Source organism: Plecotus auritus (genome assembly GCF_963455305.1).
Source record: "Plecotus auritus genome assembly, chromosome: 3".
NCBI classification, from domain to species: domain Eukaryota; kingdom Metazoa; phylum Chordata; class Mammalia; order Chiroptera; family Vespertilionidae; genus Plecotus; species Plecotus auritus.
This window is the reverse complement of record NC_137772.1, coordinates 191,772,267-191,790,614: the sequence shown is the minus strand read 5'-3', so window position 1 is coordinate 191,790,614 and position 18,348 is coordinate 191,772,267. Positions and strand designations below refer to the sequence as shown.

Genomic DNA, 18,348 nt, shown 5'->3' with positions numbered 1-18,348 from the left:
GATCAGACAAGACACTTACAAGAAGCATTATTTGTTTCTTGTAAGACCAACCACAAGAACGACCAAAAAGGCTGTCACAGTAGGAAAAGCAGAACTACCTCACTGCCATAAAAAGAATAACAACAAAAATTGAAAGTCTGAGGGCACCAAAATAAACTGTCTGTACAAAAGATGATAATAGTAAAACAAGGAGGAAGTTGAACCTTGGGTTTGGAATTACTGAGCCGTGCAAAGGCAGAAACCAATCTGCATAGTCATCAGCATGCAGGGGCCGAATGATCCCATAGTCACAATGAAAGAAAGCCTTGAAACCTGGACTCAACCAAACCCTTGGAGCACAGCTACCTGGCTCCCTCTGGCAGCAAAGCTTACAATCACCATTCTTTTGTGTTTGTGCCTTGGTGTGGTAGCTAGTTGGACAACAGGTTCATATGGAACTCAGCAACCGTGTTTGGCCTCCCAAGAAACCAAATATCATATCCTAGCATAGAGAGGGCCAAAGAAGTCACGGTGGGAAGATCAAAAGAGCACCATGTGCTCTCTTTTATGGGTGAAAGCTGAATTGTTCATGAAAACATATTTAAAACCTGGCAAGGTAATAACTCTCTGTGTCACTATAAGAAAATAAGCAGATATCTGTTATATACATTGTTCCATATATTTTGCCATTCCTACCTGCTGCAACCTTTTGCAACAAGGATTCAGAATCTGGAGAAGGGACCACACATAAATGGATATACTATATAAGAAATATAAATTTAGAAATTATTGGGGGAACCAGACAGAGGCCCTTCTCTAGTAGAATGGCTCTCCGAATGTCCATACCCATAGCTTTATATTTACTAGAATATACATTTGCCCTTAGCAAACCAAACAGATATATCAAAGGTAAGGTTTGGTAAACAGTAAAAGATTATCAGGTTAGGAGATTGCCTTCAGCCACCATTGTCTCGACAGAACAATCGGTGCATAGCTTTTAGCCCTTGCTAAAGCCCAAGGTCCATCAGCCTTCTGACTGACCTCTCATATTTATTATGCTAACTACTTGTTGGTCTTTGCCTCCAGCACCTACCCACTCATTGAGTTCCTAGAAAGAACCCATATGGACATTTATTTGATATTTACACTCTTACAATTTAATCACAAGGCTTAAAGGATTCAGCAATTCAGCATCTCCTTCTCCTTACTCAGTCTGACATTTTCTTCCTGAAGTCTGTCTTTCTTCATGCACTTCTATGTTGTACCATCATGGCTCTGCAAACTACTGCTTTTCTAACATTTTTGTTTTGAAAAATTAATAAACCTCTACATATCCATTCAAGACATTTTCACATCTCTTCATTTCAGTATGTTGTTTTTAACCCCTTGTTACTTTTTCACTGCTTCTGAATTCCCATTCCTTGGACAATTTCACCATTATCCTTGAATAGAACCTGTCGTCTCCAAGCATTCTCATAAACTCAAATCCATCAAAATCATTGCCTTTTATGCTGTCTTTATTTATGACTAGCTCATGCATTCATTATTTTCATTCTCCAATCTTCTCAATATCCACCTTGACCTGTTGTTAAATTTGTATTCTCTACTCTTATATTTAACTAGAGGCCAATGCACGAAGATTCATGCAAGAATAGGCCTTCCTTCCCCTGGCTGCTGGCACCAGCTTCCCTCTGGCACCCAGGACCTGGGCCTTTGCTCTGGACCTGCCGCCCTCCTGTAGCTCCCTCCACCTCCTGCCCCTCCCCTCATAGCAGGCGGCCTGCCCCACCCCAGCTGCTCCATACCTGCAAGCACACACTGCCCAGAGGCCCAGAGCTGCTGGGGCAGGGCAGAACGCCTGCATAGTTGCCATTGTGACGACCTAAGTGTCCCAGCCTGGCTGCCGCCATCTTTGTTGTGTCAATTTGCATATTCCCTCCTTATTGGCTGTGGGCACTGCCATCTTTGTTGTGGAGTGACAGTCGATTTGCATATTCCATCTTTATTAGATAGGATGCTTAAAACTGAACTGACTTCACTTAAGTCCTTTCTTGATTTTGACTTTTTTTTTTAATCCTCACCTGAGGAATGAGGATATTTTTTTCCCATTGATTTTTGGAGAGAGTGTAAGGGAGGGAGAGGGGGAGAGAGAGAAAAAGAAGGAGACAGGGAGAGAAGGAGAGAGAGGGGGGGAGAGAGAGAGAGAGAGAGAGAGAGAGAGAGAGAGAGAGAGAGAGACGAGAGAGACACATTGATTGGTTGCCTCCGCTCGCACCCCAGCTGGGGCTAGGGATTGAACCTGTATATGTCCTTGATGGGAATAGAATAGAACCTGTGACCCATTGGTCCACAGCCCAATGGATGCTCTAACTACAGAGCCAAACCAGCCAGGGCTAAACCTTGGCATTTTTATGGTTACTCACATTATACTAGTAATATGAGATTGCATTTTTAAGCATTGTCTGTATGGACAATGTAATCTGGCTCAAATATCTATCACTCTGCTGCTTCCAGTGGTGACTTCACTGGTCTGGTTGTTCATTTCCCACTTGAAAGCTCCATGATCGGGTCTTGTTAATGAAGTTGCTCACTCATACAGAAAGCAAAACCAGCTTTCAGTCAAGAAAGCATGGGTGGCTATATTCCCCAACTTCCTACTGCTCACCCTGCCCTACTCTGCTTTGCTGATTCCCTTCCATAATGCTACTGCTTCTGAAGTAACTCTTTGCTCTCACACATATGCTGTGTCACCACATTTCTCTATTTGTTATAGTAGCCAATATTATTTTAATTCTCAGCCTGCGATGTTATTCTTTCCACTCACATTCAATCTCTAGTCATTCCTTTTCTAGCTTGACTCAATTCCTGTCACCTTGTTTCTCTTTCTCTCTAAAACTACACCCTTTCCACATTCTAAATCTCTGTGTTCTACTTCCTTCAACTCGTCCTTCATCTTAGCTTTTAGTTCCTCAATACCTAAAATACTTTTTGGTCCTTCTAGTTATAACTCATCTGCCCTTGTCTTTTTTCTGTCATATACACATAGATATAGATATAGATATAGATATAGATATAGATATAGATATAGATGATATAGATATAGATATAGATATAGATATAGATATAGATATAGATATAGATATAGACATAGACATAGATATAGATATACTATGAAAGACCTAAAAATCTTCTCAATGATCCAACTGTATTACAATCAATAGTAACATCTTTTAGAATTTCACTATAAATGTAAATATATAGCAAAGGTAGTAAATTTAACACTTACAAAGCTATTATAAATGTTAAAAGACAAAAGCAGTAAAAATAACTACGATTACAACAGTCAGTTAAGGGACATGCCAGGTAATAATAAGATGTAAAATGTGATATCAAAAACATAAAATGTGTGGGGTAAATCTTGAGCTTTACAATGAGATTAAACTGAAGTTGTTATCAACTTAAAATAGATTCTTATAAATATAAGTTGTTATATGCAATCCTCATAATAACCACAAAATACAAAACTATAGCAAATAAACAAATAGTAAGGAGAAAAAAATAGGCATACCACAAAAGAAAATAATCAAAGCACAAAGGAAGAGAGCAAGAGAAGAAGAAAGGAACAGAGAGCAACTACAAAAACATCCAGAAAATAATCAATAAAATGAAAAAATGCACAAACCTATCAATAATTACTTTAAATATAAATGGACTATATTCTCTAACCAAAGAGATAGAGTAACTGAATGGATAAAAAGCAAGACCATCTATATACTGCAAACAAAAGAATTTACATGTAAGAACACACATAGATTGAAAATGGAGGCATGGAAAAAGATGTTCCATGCAAATGGGGACCAAAAGAAAGCTGGAGTAGCTACATTTATATCAGACAAAATAGATTTTAAAAACAGGAGTTTAATAAGAGATAAAGAAGAGCATTCATTACATAATGATAAAATGGTCAATCCAACAAGAGGATATGAGTTTGCTCTCACCACTCTTATTCAACATAGTGCTAGAGTCCTAGCCACAGCAATCAGACAAGAAAAAGAAATAAAAGGCATCGAATTGGAAAGGAAGAAATAAAACATTATTTGCAGATAATATGATACTATATATGGAGAACCCTAAAGATTCTCTAGAACTGCTAAATGATAAATGAATTCAGTAAAATAGCAGGGTACAAAATAAATATCTAGGAAGCAGTTACAATGTTATACACAAATAATGAAGTATCAGAAAAGGAAGCTAAGAAAGCAATCCCATTTAAAATTACATTAAAAAAATAAAATACCTAAAAATAAAGTTAGCCTAGGATGTAAAAGATCTACACTTGGAGAATTATAAGACACTGAAGAAAGAAACTGATAAAGATACAAATAAGTGGAAGCATATACCACATTCATGGATAGAAAGAATTAACATAATAAAAATGTCCATACTACCCAAAGCAATCTATAAATTCAACACAATTCCTATCAAGATACCAATGGTGCATTTAATAGAACCAGAACAAATATTCCAAAAATTTATATGGGAGCACAAAAAAACCCAAATAACTATAATAATCTTAGAAAGAAAAACAGAATTGAAGGAATCACACTTCCAGTCAGTGAAATACAAGTACCATATGATTTCACTTATATGTGGAAATCTATTGAACAAAATGAACTAACAAAAAAAACAGAAACAGACTCATAGATACAGAGACCAGACTGACAGCTATCAGAGTGGAGGGGGCTTCAGGGCTGGGTGAAAAAGGTGAAGGGATTAAGCAAAGAAAAAAAATTTCACAGACACAGACACCAGCATGGTGCTTACCAGAGGAAAAGGGGATGGGGGGAGTGGAGGTAGAAGAGGGTAAAGGGAGGATAAATGGTGATGGAAGGAGACTTTATTTGGGTAGTGAACACAATATAAAGATGATGTATTATAGAATTGTATAACTGAAACCTATATGATTTTATTAACCAACTAGAGGCCCGGTGCACCACATTTGTGCACTGGGGGGGGGGGGTCCCCTCAGCCTGGCCTGCACCTTCTCGCAGTCTGGGATCTCTCGGGGGATGTCCGCCTGCCTGCTTAGGCCTGCTCCCTGCAAGGGTCTTTAGCACTGCCACGGAGGTGAGAGAGGCTCCCGCCACCGCTGCTGCGCTCACCAGCCATGAGCCTGGCTTCTGGCTGAGCAGCTCTCCCCTTGTGGGAGCACATTGACCACCAGGGGGCAGCTCCTGTGTTGAGCGTCTGTCCCCTGGTGGTCAGTGCATGTCACAGCGACCGGTTGTTCTGCCATTTGGTCGATTTGCATATTAGCCTTTTATTATATAGGATGTCATCCTAATGAGTGCAATAAAAATTTAAAAATTAAAAAAAAAACAAGAAGATATGACACTTGTAAATATTTAAACACCCAATATAGGAGCACCTAGATATATAAAGCAGATATTAACAGACCTAATGGGGAAAATAGGCAGCAATACAATAACAGTGAGGTACTTTAATACCCCACTTACATGTATGAACAGATAATCTGGACAGAAAAATCAATAAAGAAATACTGGCCTTAAATGAAACCAGATGGACTAACAAATATTTATAGAACATTGCATCCAAAGAATACACATTCTTCTCAAATGCACATTGAACATTTTCCCAGATAGATCATATGTTAGGCCACAAAACAAATCTTAATAAATTTAAGAGGATTGAAATTATATCCATCATCTTTTCTGACCACAGTATATGAAGCTAGAAATTAATTATGTAAAGACCATTTACACCATACACAAAAATCATATAAAGATATAAACATCATACCTGATGGGCCAGAATATAAATATTGTGTCCAACATCTTTTGGGGAAACACCATCATCTCCACCCTCATCGTCTCCATGATCGCATTCCAATCCTTGGTTATAGGCATTCTTCATCACATCCACCTATCAAAGACACAAAGGGGAATAGCAAGGCTTGGAATGCCACAAAGAACATGCATTTTACATTATCCATGAGATATAATTAAAAGCTAGAATGCTTCCTGAGACTTGAAAAGTATCAAAGAGCTCTAAATGAAAATGGCTTTAGTTAAATTAGCACAGAAGTATTTCCCTACAATATTCCTTGTTTTCCTTGGAGAATTTTGCTTTGATTTTTGAATGATGACAGTGCCATAAGTTCCAACGAATTAGGAGACTCTGGAACTGTAATATCTAGCTGTTATTTATTAAGTGCCTTCTAGGTCACAGGGATCCATGGTGCTGGACATCGTCCTCTGCACTGAGGACCCAATGGTGGGTACAATAGAGTATCTGCCCTCAAGTGATGAACACCATCGAGAGCAGCGGTGGCCAACCTTTCAGACCTCACAGACCACCGGTGGTCTGGTTGGCGATGGCTGATCTAGAGGGTGCCCTGGCCTTTGTGGCTCAGTTGGTTGAGTGTCATGCCATGCGTTAAAAGGTCACAGGTTCTATTACCAGTCAGGGCACATGCTGGGGGTTGCAGGCTCTATCCCCACTAGGGGGCGTGCAGGAGGCAGTTGATAGATATTTCTCATATCAATGTTTCTCTCTCTCCCTCTCCTTTTCTCTCTCTAAAATCAATAAAAAATATGTATATTTTTTAAAAAGCGATGAAAACAATAATCCTACAGCAAGACTTAAGTTTGAGGTACTAATTAAGCATAGGGCATGGGCACTGAGTCAAGAGGTTGAGGGTGGGCCATAAGGAGGAAGTGGATGATGAGATCAATGTGTTATAGGCAGAGAAAACCGTATTTTTAATGGGCTATTGTACAGTGCTGTTCTTGAACAAATATATAACCCATTGCCCCTTTTAACCATAAATACAATATCAATTTTTATTGTTCAGAAAGATATATAATGTTTGAGGGATATAAACATTTTTACATACCTTCCCAATATATTCCAATATACAAACTAAAGCAAACCCTTCTTACTCTTCTTAGCCCACTGCCTTGAAGATACAAGGCTCTCATTATACAGATGGTAAATCAAAATGTATCTTATTTTTATCTTTATCTTCCATCCTTGACTCCATTCCTTACTATTTTTTTTTAATTGATTTGAGAGAGAGAAATGTTGGTTTGTTGTTCCACTTATCTGTGCATTCATTGGTTGATTCTTGTATGTGCCCTGACTGGAGATCTAACCTACAACCTTGGCATATCGGGATGACGCTCTAACGGTTAACCAACTGAACTACCCAGCCAGGGTTTCTTCCTTACTATTAAAAAGAAAGCAAAAGAGTGCTTTTCATAGAATGTTCTCATAACACTAACAATGGTTCTCGTAAGACTAGGATTTAATCATTGGAGCATAGAGCTATAAGGTCTGAGGATGTTGTCAACGCTTTTGAAATCCGATGCTTTTAAGGTATGGTGATATTACTCCATGATTTCCATGTCACAAATGAGGAGGAAAATATAACTTGTACAATAGGAAGACCCTCTAATGATTTCTGTGGAATTCCCATCAAGTCTCTAATTTTCCCTAGAACAAACATTATGTAATATTTCCCTGATAAAAACAAGTACAAAAGATATTGATTTTATTTTCATTTTTCAGAAAGAGGTATAAATATAATTTTTGAGTGGTACAAACATTTGTCTCACATACCTTCCTCATATATTCCAATACAGAAACTAAAGCAAACTTTTCTTTTTCCTGTCAAAAGATTTTGCAGATAGCTTAGTGCTAAGAGTGGATAAACCAATGAAATGATAAGGACCTCAATTACACTGGCCTTTGCCCTCATGAGGCCTCCTAAGATATTTGTAAGGTGTCCTTATGCCTTGGTAGAGCAGTGAAAGTCACTAGACTTTTTCTTGACATGCCTACTACAAATTCATCCCTTTCAGTGATACATTATTAACATAGGTTTCAAAAGTTTCCTTACCAGTTCCCTGGGTCTCATGTTAAAAAGAATTCTTTCTGCATTCTCGCTGTCATGTCTGCTTTCCATAATGGCCAGCAAAAGCTTGGAGGCATTGTTCTAGAGAAACAGACTGGGTTAACGCACAAGAAAAAATCGATTTCATGGATTAACGATCCCCTGCCTTTGTTAATTGAGATTACCAAGACCATTTTTTTTTTTAAATCAAACAGAATTTTAAACTGCTAATTTGGTTTGGCTTATTAGCATTTTTAAATAGGATGTTTTACTTTATTGTCAACACAAAATAAAAATTATAAATCATGAGAGATAAAGTTACAAGGGATATTTTAAATATTGGTGCAAAGGTGTTTTAAAAACAAGACTGACTTTATATATGATGCATTTAAATATTATCATATATTCTTTCACTATTTCCTAGTGGGCATTTCTATGATGACATTTTAACAGGACAGTAAGGTGAACCAGTATCAATGACATATTTCAGATAAATGGTATATAATTTAAAGAATTTAGCAAATTCATTTTAACATGAAACATTAATAAATGTTATCAAATCAAAATTTTAAATTTAAGAAATAATTACTGAAAATTAATCTATAAAATTGGAAATTCATGAGTTAGAAATACAATATAAATTTACAGATAACTAGTTCCACAGTATGTCAGTATATAAGCAACATGTTTACCACCTGGGTTATAGAATAATAATATTTTCTATTTTTGTTTTATAAAGAATGAAAATAGTTTATGTTGTCTTTGAGGTTTTCTAATTTGGTTTATAAATATGTTATCTCAAACATTTTTACCTATAGATATAAAAAATGTTTCTGATAGAGATGATTTATAATCCAAAACAGGTACCACAGAGTTACAGAAAGTCTTGACCCATAAAATACAATATTCTCAACATTTAAAAAGAGATTTCTTTACATTGCTTTAAATAGTGCTGCCCTAGAATTGTGGCAAATTGCACGATGATAAAAGCTATTAGGGAGATATTACTACAGTGTTTTTGTAATGTTCAAAACATTTCAATGTCCACATATAATCTTTGATAGGAGCACAAAAGTAGAGTCAAATGGCTTTAAGGTGGTTCTCAGTGACTCAAAATTAACATCTTACAGGATGAAAACTTAAATTGAATCAGTTGTTTGGTATGCAAACATCTCTACACAGATTTTGTTAAAGTTGTTCAAATTAATTTTACTGAGCAGTTTTTAATACCAAATTCTATCCAACTATTTTTTTTTCTTTCAGAAGTAAAATCTAAAGACTATCTTTAAATGACTATCAATGATGATGATGATGATGATAATGATATCAATGTCATGGACCCATCCTGAAAAGATTTTAGCATTTTGCAGGGGAGGTAGCATTAATTTTTCTGTTTCATTTAAAATTTTTACATATTTATACCAATCCTAAAACCCATTTTTATAATGTAGCAGCCCATCCGTACAAATAATATACCTAAAAAATAAGGTTTCAGGATTTGAAGGAGAGCTCAAATCCTTAGAGTGATTTGAAATGACCCCTAGAATTCAAAGCTAAAACCTTAGCAACAATAGCAGTCTTCTCTAATGAACCTCACTCAGCAGGCCCAATACATAATAGCTTTAAAATACATCCAATTTCAGAATGCTATTGGCATTATGGTACTTTTTCTAACAAATCTCCTTTTTCATACTATGTTGGAAGAATAAGAATTTAGTAAATGACCTACTGAAATCTAAATCAATTTGAAAGTACAAAAACCTATAAACACCGAGAAATCAAATGCACGTGTCAGTGTTAATAGAGGACTTTCTTTGAAACAAAACAAAACAAAATGACCTATTTACTGATTCAGCCCTTCATAGTCACAAATCAGTTAGGAAATGTAAATTAAAAGGTAAAGGGCAAGACATATGCATAAAAAATTCATAAATTGTATAGTAAATGAATATATAGGAAGAAGTATACTTAGAATCATAACTAAGAAAAATTATATAAATGATATAAAATAAAACCTTAACATTTTTAATGTAGTTTTTCTCTATAATGTTATCTAGATTTTATCATTAAAAGCACCCTACCCAGAGAAGCCCCCTAAAATTTGACATTATATATCATTCTGTCTTACAAATATTGTCATATTGGCCATTATGTCAAAGCCTCATTTTTTTTTTTTAAAGAAAAGTACACACACCTCATTGTTTAGGTAGGTAATGATACTTTAAATATTTCAAGTCAAATCTATTCATTTGGTATTTTTTACATACCCTTATTTATCCAACTGTCACATTTTGAAGAGGTATACCTAAATTGTACTTAGTAATATATACAATTTTAAATGATCTTTTTTCTAAAAAGCATTTTTATTTGAATAGCTAAGAATATCTTTGTACTCTTAAGTCGTACCCCATCATTTAGTTATTTAACACTAGAGGCCCAGTGCACGAAATTCATGCATGGGTAGGGTCCCTAGTCCTGTCCGGCGATCAGGGCTGATTGGGGCCTTCTGGGTGCCGGCCAGGGCCTTCCTTGGTTCCGCGCCACCCCCTGGTGGTCAGCGCACATCATAGCAAACGATAGAACTCCCGGTCTCCCAGTCAAACTCCCGCAGGGACACTTTGACTTTGCGTATTAGCCTTTTAGATAGATAGATAGATAGATAGATAGATAGATAGATAGATAGATAGGTCTGGGCTTGTCAATAATCAGGATGCCTATACTTTGTTTTAAATTGATGAATCATCCAGTAATTAAGTTATATCAATTAAAAATTAGATTTAAAGGGGTTGTTTTAGACTAATAAAGGATTTAAAAAGCCAGAGGCCAAGACTTTTATAAGTTATATCTCTATTAATTATGGTTAAAGATGAATTTAAGATGAAATAAACATTTTTTTCTAGTAACTCAGATGAAGCTGCCTGCCATGTATGCTTAGGCTGCCTTCACTATCTGAAGCATGATGCTAATGAGGGAAAGGACACAAGTTCGACCTACACAAGAATCACCTTTGCTTTAATGTATGGATGGAAGGACCCAAAGCAATACACACTGCAACAGAAAACAGTGAAAAAATACAAACTCATCTCTTAAAGTAAAACATTTTCTTATTAAAAGCCATTAGCACAACCTTCACATAAGCAGTACATATGTATGTTATCTATCAATATCTATACTTAGTAGCAGAATTATCAAAATATCATTCTTCTTGGCCATAAATATACAAAGTGAAAATTACATTTTGCTATGATCCTAGACAAACCTGTCTTAACTGGAAAATTGTTATTTAACCAATGATTTGTTTACCTGTTTAACACTAAACACAATAATGTGGTCTTTCATAATTCACCTCCACTGAATATCAGGCCTTTGTATTTCAGATTTATATGGTTTCTTGTGTACCTTCATTTGTTATTCCCATTCGAACAAAAAATTGAAGGAATTTTTTTGTAATGTCATCTTGTTCCTGAGCTCTGATTAATGAAACTGCTGGGAAGTACGTGTGCGGTTTAAGTTAAAGTGACTTCTCAAAGGCAGTGTGAAAATGGCTTATAGAATTTGGGGGGGAAATAAGATTCTAATGTAAAAGGAAAGAACTTTTATAAGGAGGAGAGCCGTAAAACGAAACTGCAGCCTTCCTTTGCCACAGTCTAATAGCTGTGACTTGCCAGCTAGAATTCGGAAGTCAAGGTGAATTTTATAAATGGGTGCAGTAAGTTCCAGCACCTTTGGCTCTTCTCTATAATAAAAAACATAAAATAACAACAGAAGAGACATAGTGAAAGAAAGCACCACTTAAAGGGACTTCCAGGAAAGTTCCCTCCAATTGAACACTACCTCCAAGTTTATTTGACATTTTATCAGGAATGTCATGTGCATGGTGCTTTCACTAGCCCGTTCTGTCAATTCATTAGCTGAAAATATGATAATATCCTGGTTTCTACAAGAGCTACTTGGAGATTTGGAGGAACTCTGAAAGGGAGTTTTATATAGACAATGTCACTTCTCCCCCCTCTAAATAGTGGATTTACTCTACCTTTAGTTGGAGCACCAGGTCCATTCGATATTTACCAAGAGGGTTTATGTCATTTAGGATCAGAGCAATGATAATATCAATTCCATTAGATTCATGAGTAGCAATACATGTCTAGAAAACAAAATGTTACAAAATAACTTCTCTTTAACATAAAAGCCCTAGAAACCATATGGCATAAAATAACAGAATCACCTTAGTTTTTTGACCTTTAAAATATAACTAACATTTAACTTTTGGATTAAGTGGAACCATAGAAGCCAAAGGAAGTTTATTCCTCAAATCCTGGGAAGATTCACTAAGAGACGAAAACTGAGCAATGATGAAGAAACATGTTTCACGCTTTCTGATAAGTCTGATTTTTATCTGGAACATTTTCATGCAGATAAATGTAATTTCTTTTACAATGAAATTAAATTAAAAGATGGCATAGTATCTGCCGGTCTATAATTCAGTCCTTATATGTTTTGTTAGGAAAATAAAAACATCTGGCAAAGCAAAAAGAAAGATCTTTTAAATGTACACAAGGGTTGGCTCGTTCAACAATTGGATCCCTTTGCTAATTAGTCAGGAATAGTTTTGCGTGGAGAATGGCTTTCATGGTTACCTGATTTTCATGGCACGGGCCCTGGCAGTACTCAGTCAAACTTTCCAGAGTCTGGTTGACCAGCACTACATTCTTCTCATTGATGTAGAGACCCAACAGGCCCAGGCCACCCGTGGTACTTCCGCAAATGCAGTCCAAAAATTGAAGGGTCTCACAGACAAGGTTGTAATTTGTTTTGTTGTTTTGATTCCTCAAGAAGTTCTAAAGGCAAAAGAAAATGTAACCTAAGGGTTAAAAAAAATCCCTGGGTAATTGTTTTCAGTTCTGTGTGAGTGTGTGTGTGCTCTGCTCCCCATGGCAATGTGAAGTGGAATTGCTCTATATAAGAAAGTGTTTGTATTTGTTAAATGTCTCCTAGATTTAAGGAGAAAAAAAAGAAGACTTAGGTTTTTTCCTCAGGCATCTATATTTATCAGCATAATTCTTACCAAGCATTTCTCAATGTCATTATCCTGAAACTATAGAGAGAGAGTTAAATAATAGGTAACAGGAAGAGAAGAAGGAAAAGGAAACTAGAAAGAAGTTCATTAGGGAAAGAAACAATCAAATTTTCCAAGTAAATGACCCCTTATAAAAAGTGCAGCTTCAAACAGTAAATGGAGGGCAACTTGGAAGCACCTATTAAAATGTTCATAGCAGCACAATTCACCATAGCTAAGATGTAGAAACAGCCTAAGTGCCCATCAGCAGATGAGTGGATTAGAAAACTGTGGTACAACTACACAGTGGAATACTATGCTGCAGTAAAAAAGAAGGAATTCTTACCATTTGCAACAGCATGGATGGAACTGGAGAGCATTATGCTAAGTGAAATAAGCCAGTCAGAGAAAGATAAATGCCACATGATCTCACTCATTTATGGAATATAATGAACAGCATAAATTGATGTACAAAAACAGATCCAGAGACAGAGAAGCATTGATCAGACCGTCAAACCTCAGAGGGAAGGTAGGGGAGGGAGGGGGTAAGGAGGAGAGATCAACCAAAGGACTTGTATGCATGAATATAAGCCTAACCAATGGACATGAACACCAGGGGGGTGAGGGCATGAGTAGGGGGGGTATGGGGGGTTAATGGAGGGATGAGGTCACATATGTAATACCTTAATCAATAAAGAAATTTAAAAAATTATTTTCAGTTAACTTACAACTCCACTTCCCAAAGTTATTATTTCTATATATTCCACAAAGAGATTCACTGCACCCTGTCTATAACAGCAAAAACTGGAAACCAAACCATAGCCATCATAATAAATAACAGTAATCTAAACGCTACAATATTGTGAAGCTATAAAAATGAAGTACATCAATATGTACTGATATAAACATAAACTAGTAATAAGTGATTTAGCAATAAAATATACTGCTAAGTAAAAAAAGCAAGTTGAGGAACACTATATAATGTGGTTTTAGAAAAGGTTAACATGCTTATATGTGCATAAAAATTTCTGAAAGGAAAGACAAATTGTTAGCAGTAATTTCTTTGGGGGAGTAAACCTGGTGAGAGGGTAAACAAAAATGAAAACTTTAATTTTTAATTTAATTTATTACTTATTTTTATATACTAGAGGCCTGGTGCACAGATTCGTGTACCGGTGGGGTCCCTCAGCCTGGCCTGTGGGGATTGGGCTGAAACCAGCTCAATCCCCAGAAGGATCCCGGATTATGAGAGGGCGGTTCTCGCGTGACACACCCTGGAATCAAGCTCCCACCTCTCTGGTTCCGGGTGCGTCACCAGAGAACAACCGCAGTTGCCAAGTCACTGCAGCTCAGCAGCTCCTGCGTTGAGCATCTGCCCCCTGGTGTGTACGTGTCATAGCTATTGGTTGGAGCATCTGCCCCCTGGTGGTTATTGTGTGTCATAGCTACCAGTCGGACAGTCAAATGGTTGCTTAGGCTTTTGTATATATAGATTTATTTGCTTAAATTTATTTCTTCCACTTATTTTTTCTTTTAGTTTGTTTTTGTAATTTTCCCCCAATTTTTTGTATGTGGCAAAATACCCCCAAATTTACCACCTTAATCACTTTTACTAGTAAGTGTAGAGTTCAGGCATTAAATATATTCACAATGCTGAGATACCATCAACATCCATGTCTCTAGAACCCTTTTCATTTTGTAAAACTGAAAGTCTATACCTATTAACAATCCCCCATCAGCCTTCCCTCAGCCCCTGGCAACCACCATTCTACTTTCTGTTCTATGATTTGACTATTCTAGGTACTTTATATAAGTGGAATCACACAGTATTTGTCTTTTTGTAACTGACTTATTTCACTTAGCATAATGTCCTAAGATTCATACATGTTGTAGCATGTCAGAATTTCATTTTTTAAGGCTGAATAATATTCCATCCTATGTATATACTACATTTTGTGTATTCATTCATCTGTTGGGTTGCCTCTATATATTAGCTATTGGATAAACCCACCATTTATTCTTATTAAATACAGACTATTTTATAAGTAGCATTTTCCAAATTATTTTATCCCACACTCCTATCAGGGAAATATTTGAACAGATTCTACATAATATATCTATTTCCTACATCGACAGACTAGGTGGGTCAGGATAAGCATGAAGGCACCAACAGTGTCCTCCCTCTGGGCGTAATGCGTCTGGCCTTTGTCTGTCGGCAGCACTGCAGCAGCCCTCTCCCAGGTGTGGTGCAGTGGTCACCAGGAGCCATGGCTTCTACCATTAATTCCAGATGTATCCCCTTGGAGAATATTTAATTAAATTTACATAAATCTACTTATCTTACCAATTCAGAACACCTGTAGTCTAGACCAGCGATATTCAATTTTTTTTAATTTCATGGCACACATAAACTAATTACTAAAATTCTGCAGCACACACAAAAAAATGTTATGTTTTTTGCTGATCTGACAAAAAAATAAGGGTAATTTTGATTCATTTGCACTGGACAGCTATTGTGTTGGCTGTTGTCATTTTTTTAATTTGACTATCTAAGGGAAAAGAGGTCAGTGCCCCTGACTGAATAGTCAGGTATTTCATGTTTTAAAAATTCTTGTGGCACAGCAGTGTGCTTCTTACGACATGCCCATTGAAAATTGCTGATCTAGGCACTTACTAAAGAAAACAACTTCAAACTCTGCTGTCTCTCTAATATTGGATATGTGTTCTTAAAAATTATTTCACCTTTCATGTGGTTTTGCCACGGTGATGTAAGCAGTGTGTACAAATAATGCCCCCCCCCCCCCCAAAAAAAAGCCAAAATTCCTAGGTACCCCTAAGTTAATCTATCTGACAAAGGGAAATATACCAAAGAAGATGTAAGAGCAGGACTATATTAATTTACAAAGGTATTGACTCCCACTGTTGCAAAAAAAAAAAAACAAACACAAAAAAAAACAACCTCGCTAAAACCGGTTTGGCTCAGTGGATAAAGCGTCAGCCTGCGAACTGAAAGGTCCCAGGTTCGATTCCGGTCAAGGGCATGTAACTTGGTTGCGGGCACATCCCCAGTAGGAGGTGTGCAAGAGGCAGCTGATCGATATTTCTCTCTCATCGATGTTTCTGACTATCTATCCCTCTTCTTTCCTCTCTGTAAAAAATCAATAAAATATATTTAAAAAAAAAACAACCTCTCCTATGTTAACTCTACTTCTAATAAAGGCATATAAGTGTAGTCTGTATCCTCACTCAAGAAATAGACAGTAAATGATGAAATACCCTGAAATCTATAAAACCATGAAGGCTCAGATGAGCAAATGTGACCTTACTCAACAATACCAGAATACTAGGATTAGATGATGCTCATTGAAGTTAAAAAGTTATGAGCTGAGGATGCAAAGAATGAAACCTGACCAGCCCGACTTTGCATGCATACAGGGATTTTCCTTTCATGTTTCATCACTCAGAGACAAAAGTTTCTCCCCATTTCAGAAGAGCTCTATTGGTTTTATTGATTATCTCTCCAAAATACTCTCCCAAACTACTTGTTATTTTTATCCAAGTTTAATTACTTATAACCGTAGGCTGTTTTCTCAGCTTTTACACAAGCTAGAACAATACCTGCAGTTCCCGGTTGTGATTCTCACATAGTAACTGAAGAAATCTCAGGATCGGCTGCATGATGGCAATTGCAGGACTCATCGTCACTTCCTCTGCAGACTTGTCCTCGGCGTTGCCCCCTTCTGATCCCGTGCACATAATGTCTATTTCTGGATCCATTTCTCTTCTGTATACACAGTACGCTTTGGATGTTGCTGAAGAAGCTTCTGTTAATTGCCCTTTCATTCCCTCTTTTAAATGTAGTGATGAATCTCTTACTGAAAACAAAGCAGCACTCTTATAGTTCTAATTTAATTTCCTTTTGCTAATTAAAATAAAAAGACAACCGGGTACCCAAATTCTTTAACAACTGAATAAAAATCACCTGACAAGAGGAGCAATGATTTCCCCAAAGGAACTTGAGCTAGCAACCAAAAAAATTAAATTTGCACTGGGACACTAAAATCAGGTCTTAATGCTTAGCCAGTTTTCGAAGGATTTATGTCTTTCTGATAAATAAAATATGAGAGCTCATGAATACAAGAAGGTGGGAAAATATGGCAAACTTCAAAATGTTAATTTCTTATGATTTGTATTTACTACACAGATGACTTTATTATTTGAAAAACCAAGAACCTTTCTTTAGAATCTGTGCTATAATTTCTGTTCTTAAATTAGAAATTTCATTAATACTCAGAAGGTTTGGGGCAGTTGTTTTTTTTACCATGCCTCCCACAATGAAATCAAACATCTTCATATCACTACAATAGGTCCTCCCTTAATGCCATCCACAGGTTCTGTGACTTCAAGCAAGATGATGCGTAACAAAACCAATTTTACCATAGGCTAAATAATATAAATAAGAGTTAAGTTCCTCTGGCACCTCATCAATGTCATAATGAAAGGATCTACGTTGAATGAAACAACGATATTCAAGGATCTGCTGTAGTTGCTTTGCATTAATAATGCATTGTTTGAGTTTGGTCTGCCAAGTTGCTTCAAAATCAACACCATCACCATAATATATAAGGATGGAACACCATATTCAGAGCACGGTTGGGATGATTAGACTAAGACAAGTGAGATGACAAAGGCAAGTGAGATCTAAACACTGTGTTAGCCTCTTTTCTCTCCTTCTCTCCCAAATACACAAATATTTCTTTACCTCTTATTCGTGGACTAGATGTCATCAATTCATTGTCATCATCCCTTTTTTTGTTACCTAAGTCTATGGTATTCACTGTCACAGTTGATCTTATCTCTTTCTGAGCAGCCTTCATTCGGTCATATAGAACTTTGAAGAATTTTTCTGACCTTTTTTGTTCATGCAACTGCTGGTAGAAAGAATACTGCAAGAAAACATATTTTGATATATCAATACCCAAGCAGAGAACAAGTGTTTTTATGCTTGAAATAAATATAAGGATTCTAAATGAAAGCACACATTTAATGTGCTGCCCTCTATCATTTCATAAATAATAAATTGACAGCTTTTGCCAGTCTCCTGTACTCTTTCGTGTATACTAATAATATATTGTATTTGCTTAGCACTTTCCAACATATTTTCATATGCTATTTAATTCATCCTATTTATTTTTTAAAATGACAAAGGCACTACAAGAAGTTGTATGCAAAGTTCTTTGATTTTTATGTTATTATAAAGTCATGTACTGTTTCAACATTTGTTTATTGAGTGTCTCTACGTACCAGGCCCTAGGCTAGCACTAGAGATAGAATGAAAAGGGAAAACAAACACAGTCCCTGCCCTCATGAGTTTGACATCTAGAGAAGAAACCAGCCA

General features: G+C 36.4%; 1 protein-coding gene across 2 annotated transcripts in view; it reads right to left on the bottom strand.

Moving 5' to 3' along the window:
* The window catches only part of ITPR2 (inositol 1,4,5-trisphosphate receptor type 2), a 456,678-nt gene that overhangs the window by 134,090 nt on the left and 304,240 nt on the right, over positions 1–18,348 (bottom strand). For both annotated transcript variants that reach the window (XM_080660463.1, XM_080660464.1), the window contains exons 40-45: positions 17,713–17,896; positions 16,569–16,825; positions 12,532–12,732; positions 11,928–12,038; positions 7,901–7,996; positions 5,800–5,922 (exon numbers count right to left, since the gene is read on the bottom strand). In XM_080660463.1, coding sequence (XP_080516589.1) covers positions 5,800–5,922; positions 7,901–7,996; positions 11,928–12,038; positions 12,532–12,732; positions 16,569–16,825; positions 17,713–17,896 — 972 coding nt within the window. The remainder of the gene's footprint in view (positions 1–5,799; positions 5,923–7,900; positions 7,997–11,927; positions 12,039–12,531; positions 12,733–16,568; positions 16,826–17,712; positions 17,897–18,348) is intronic.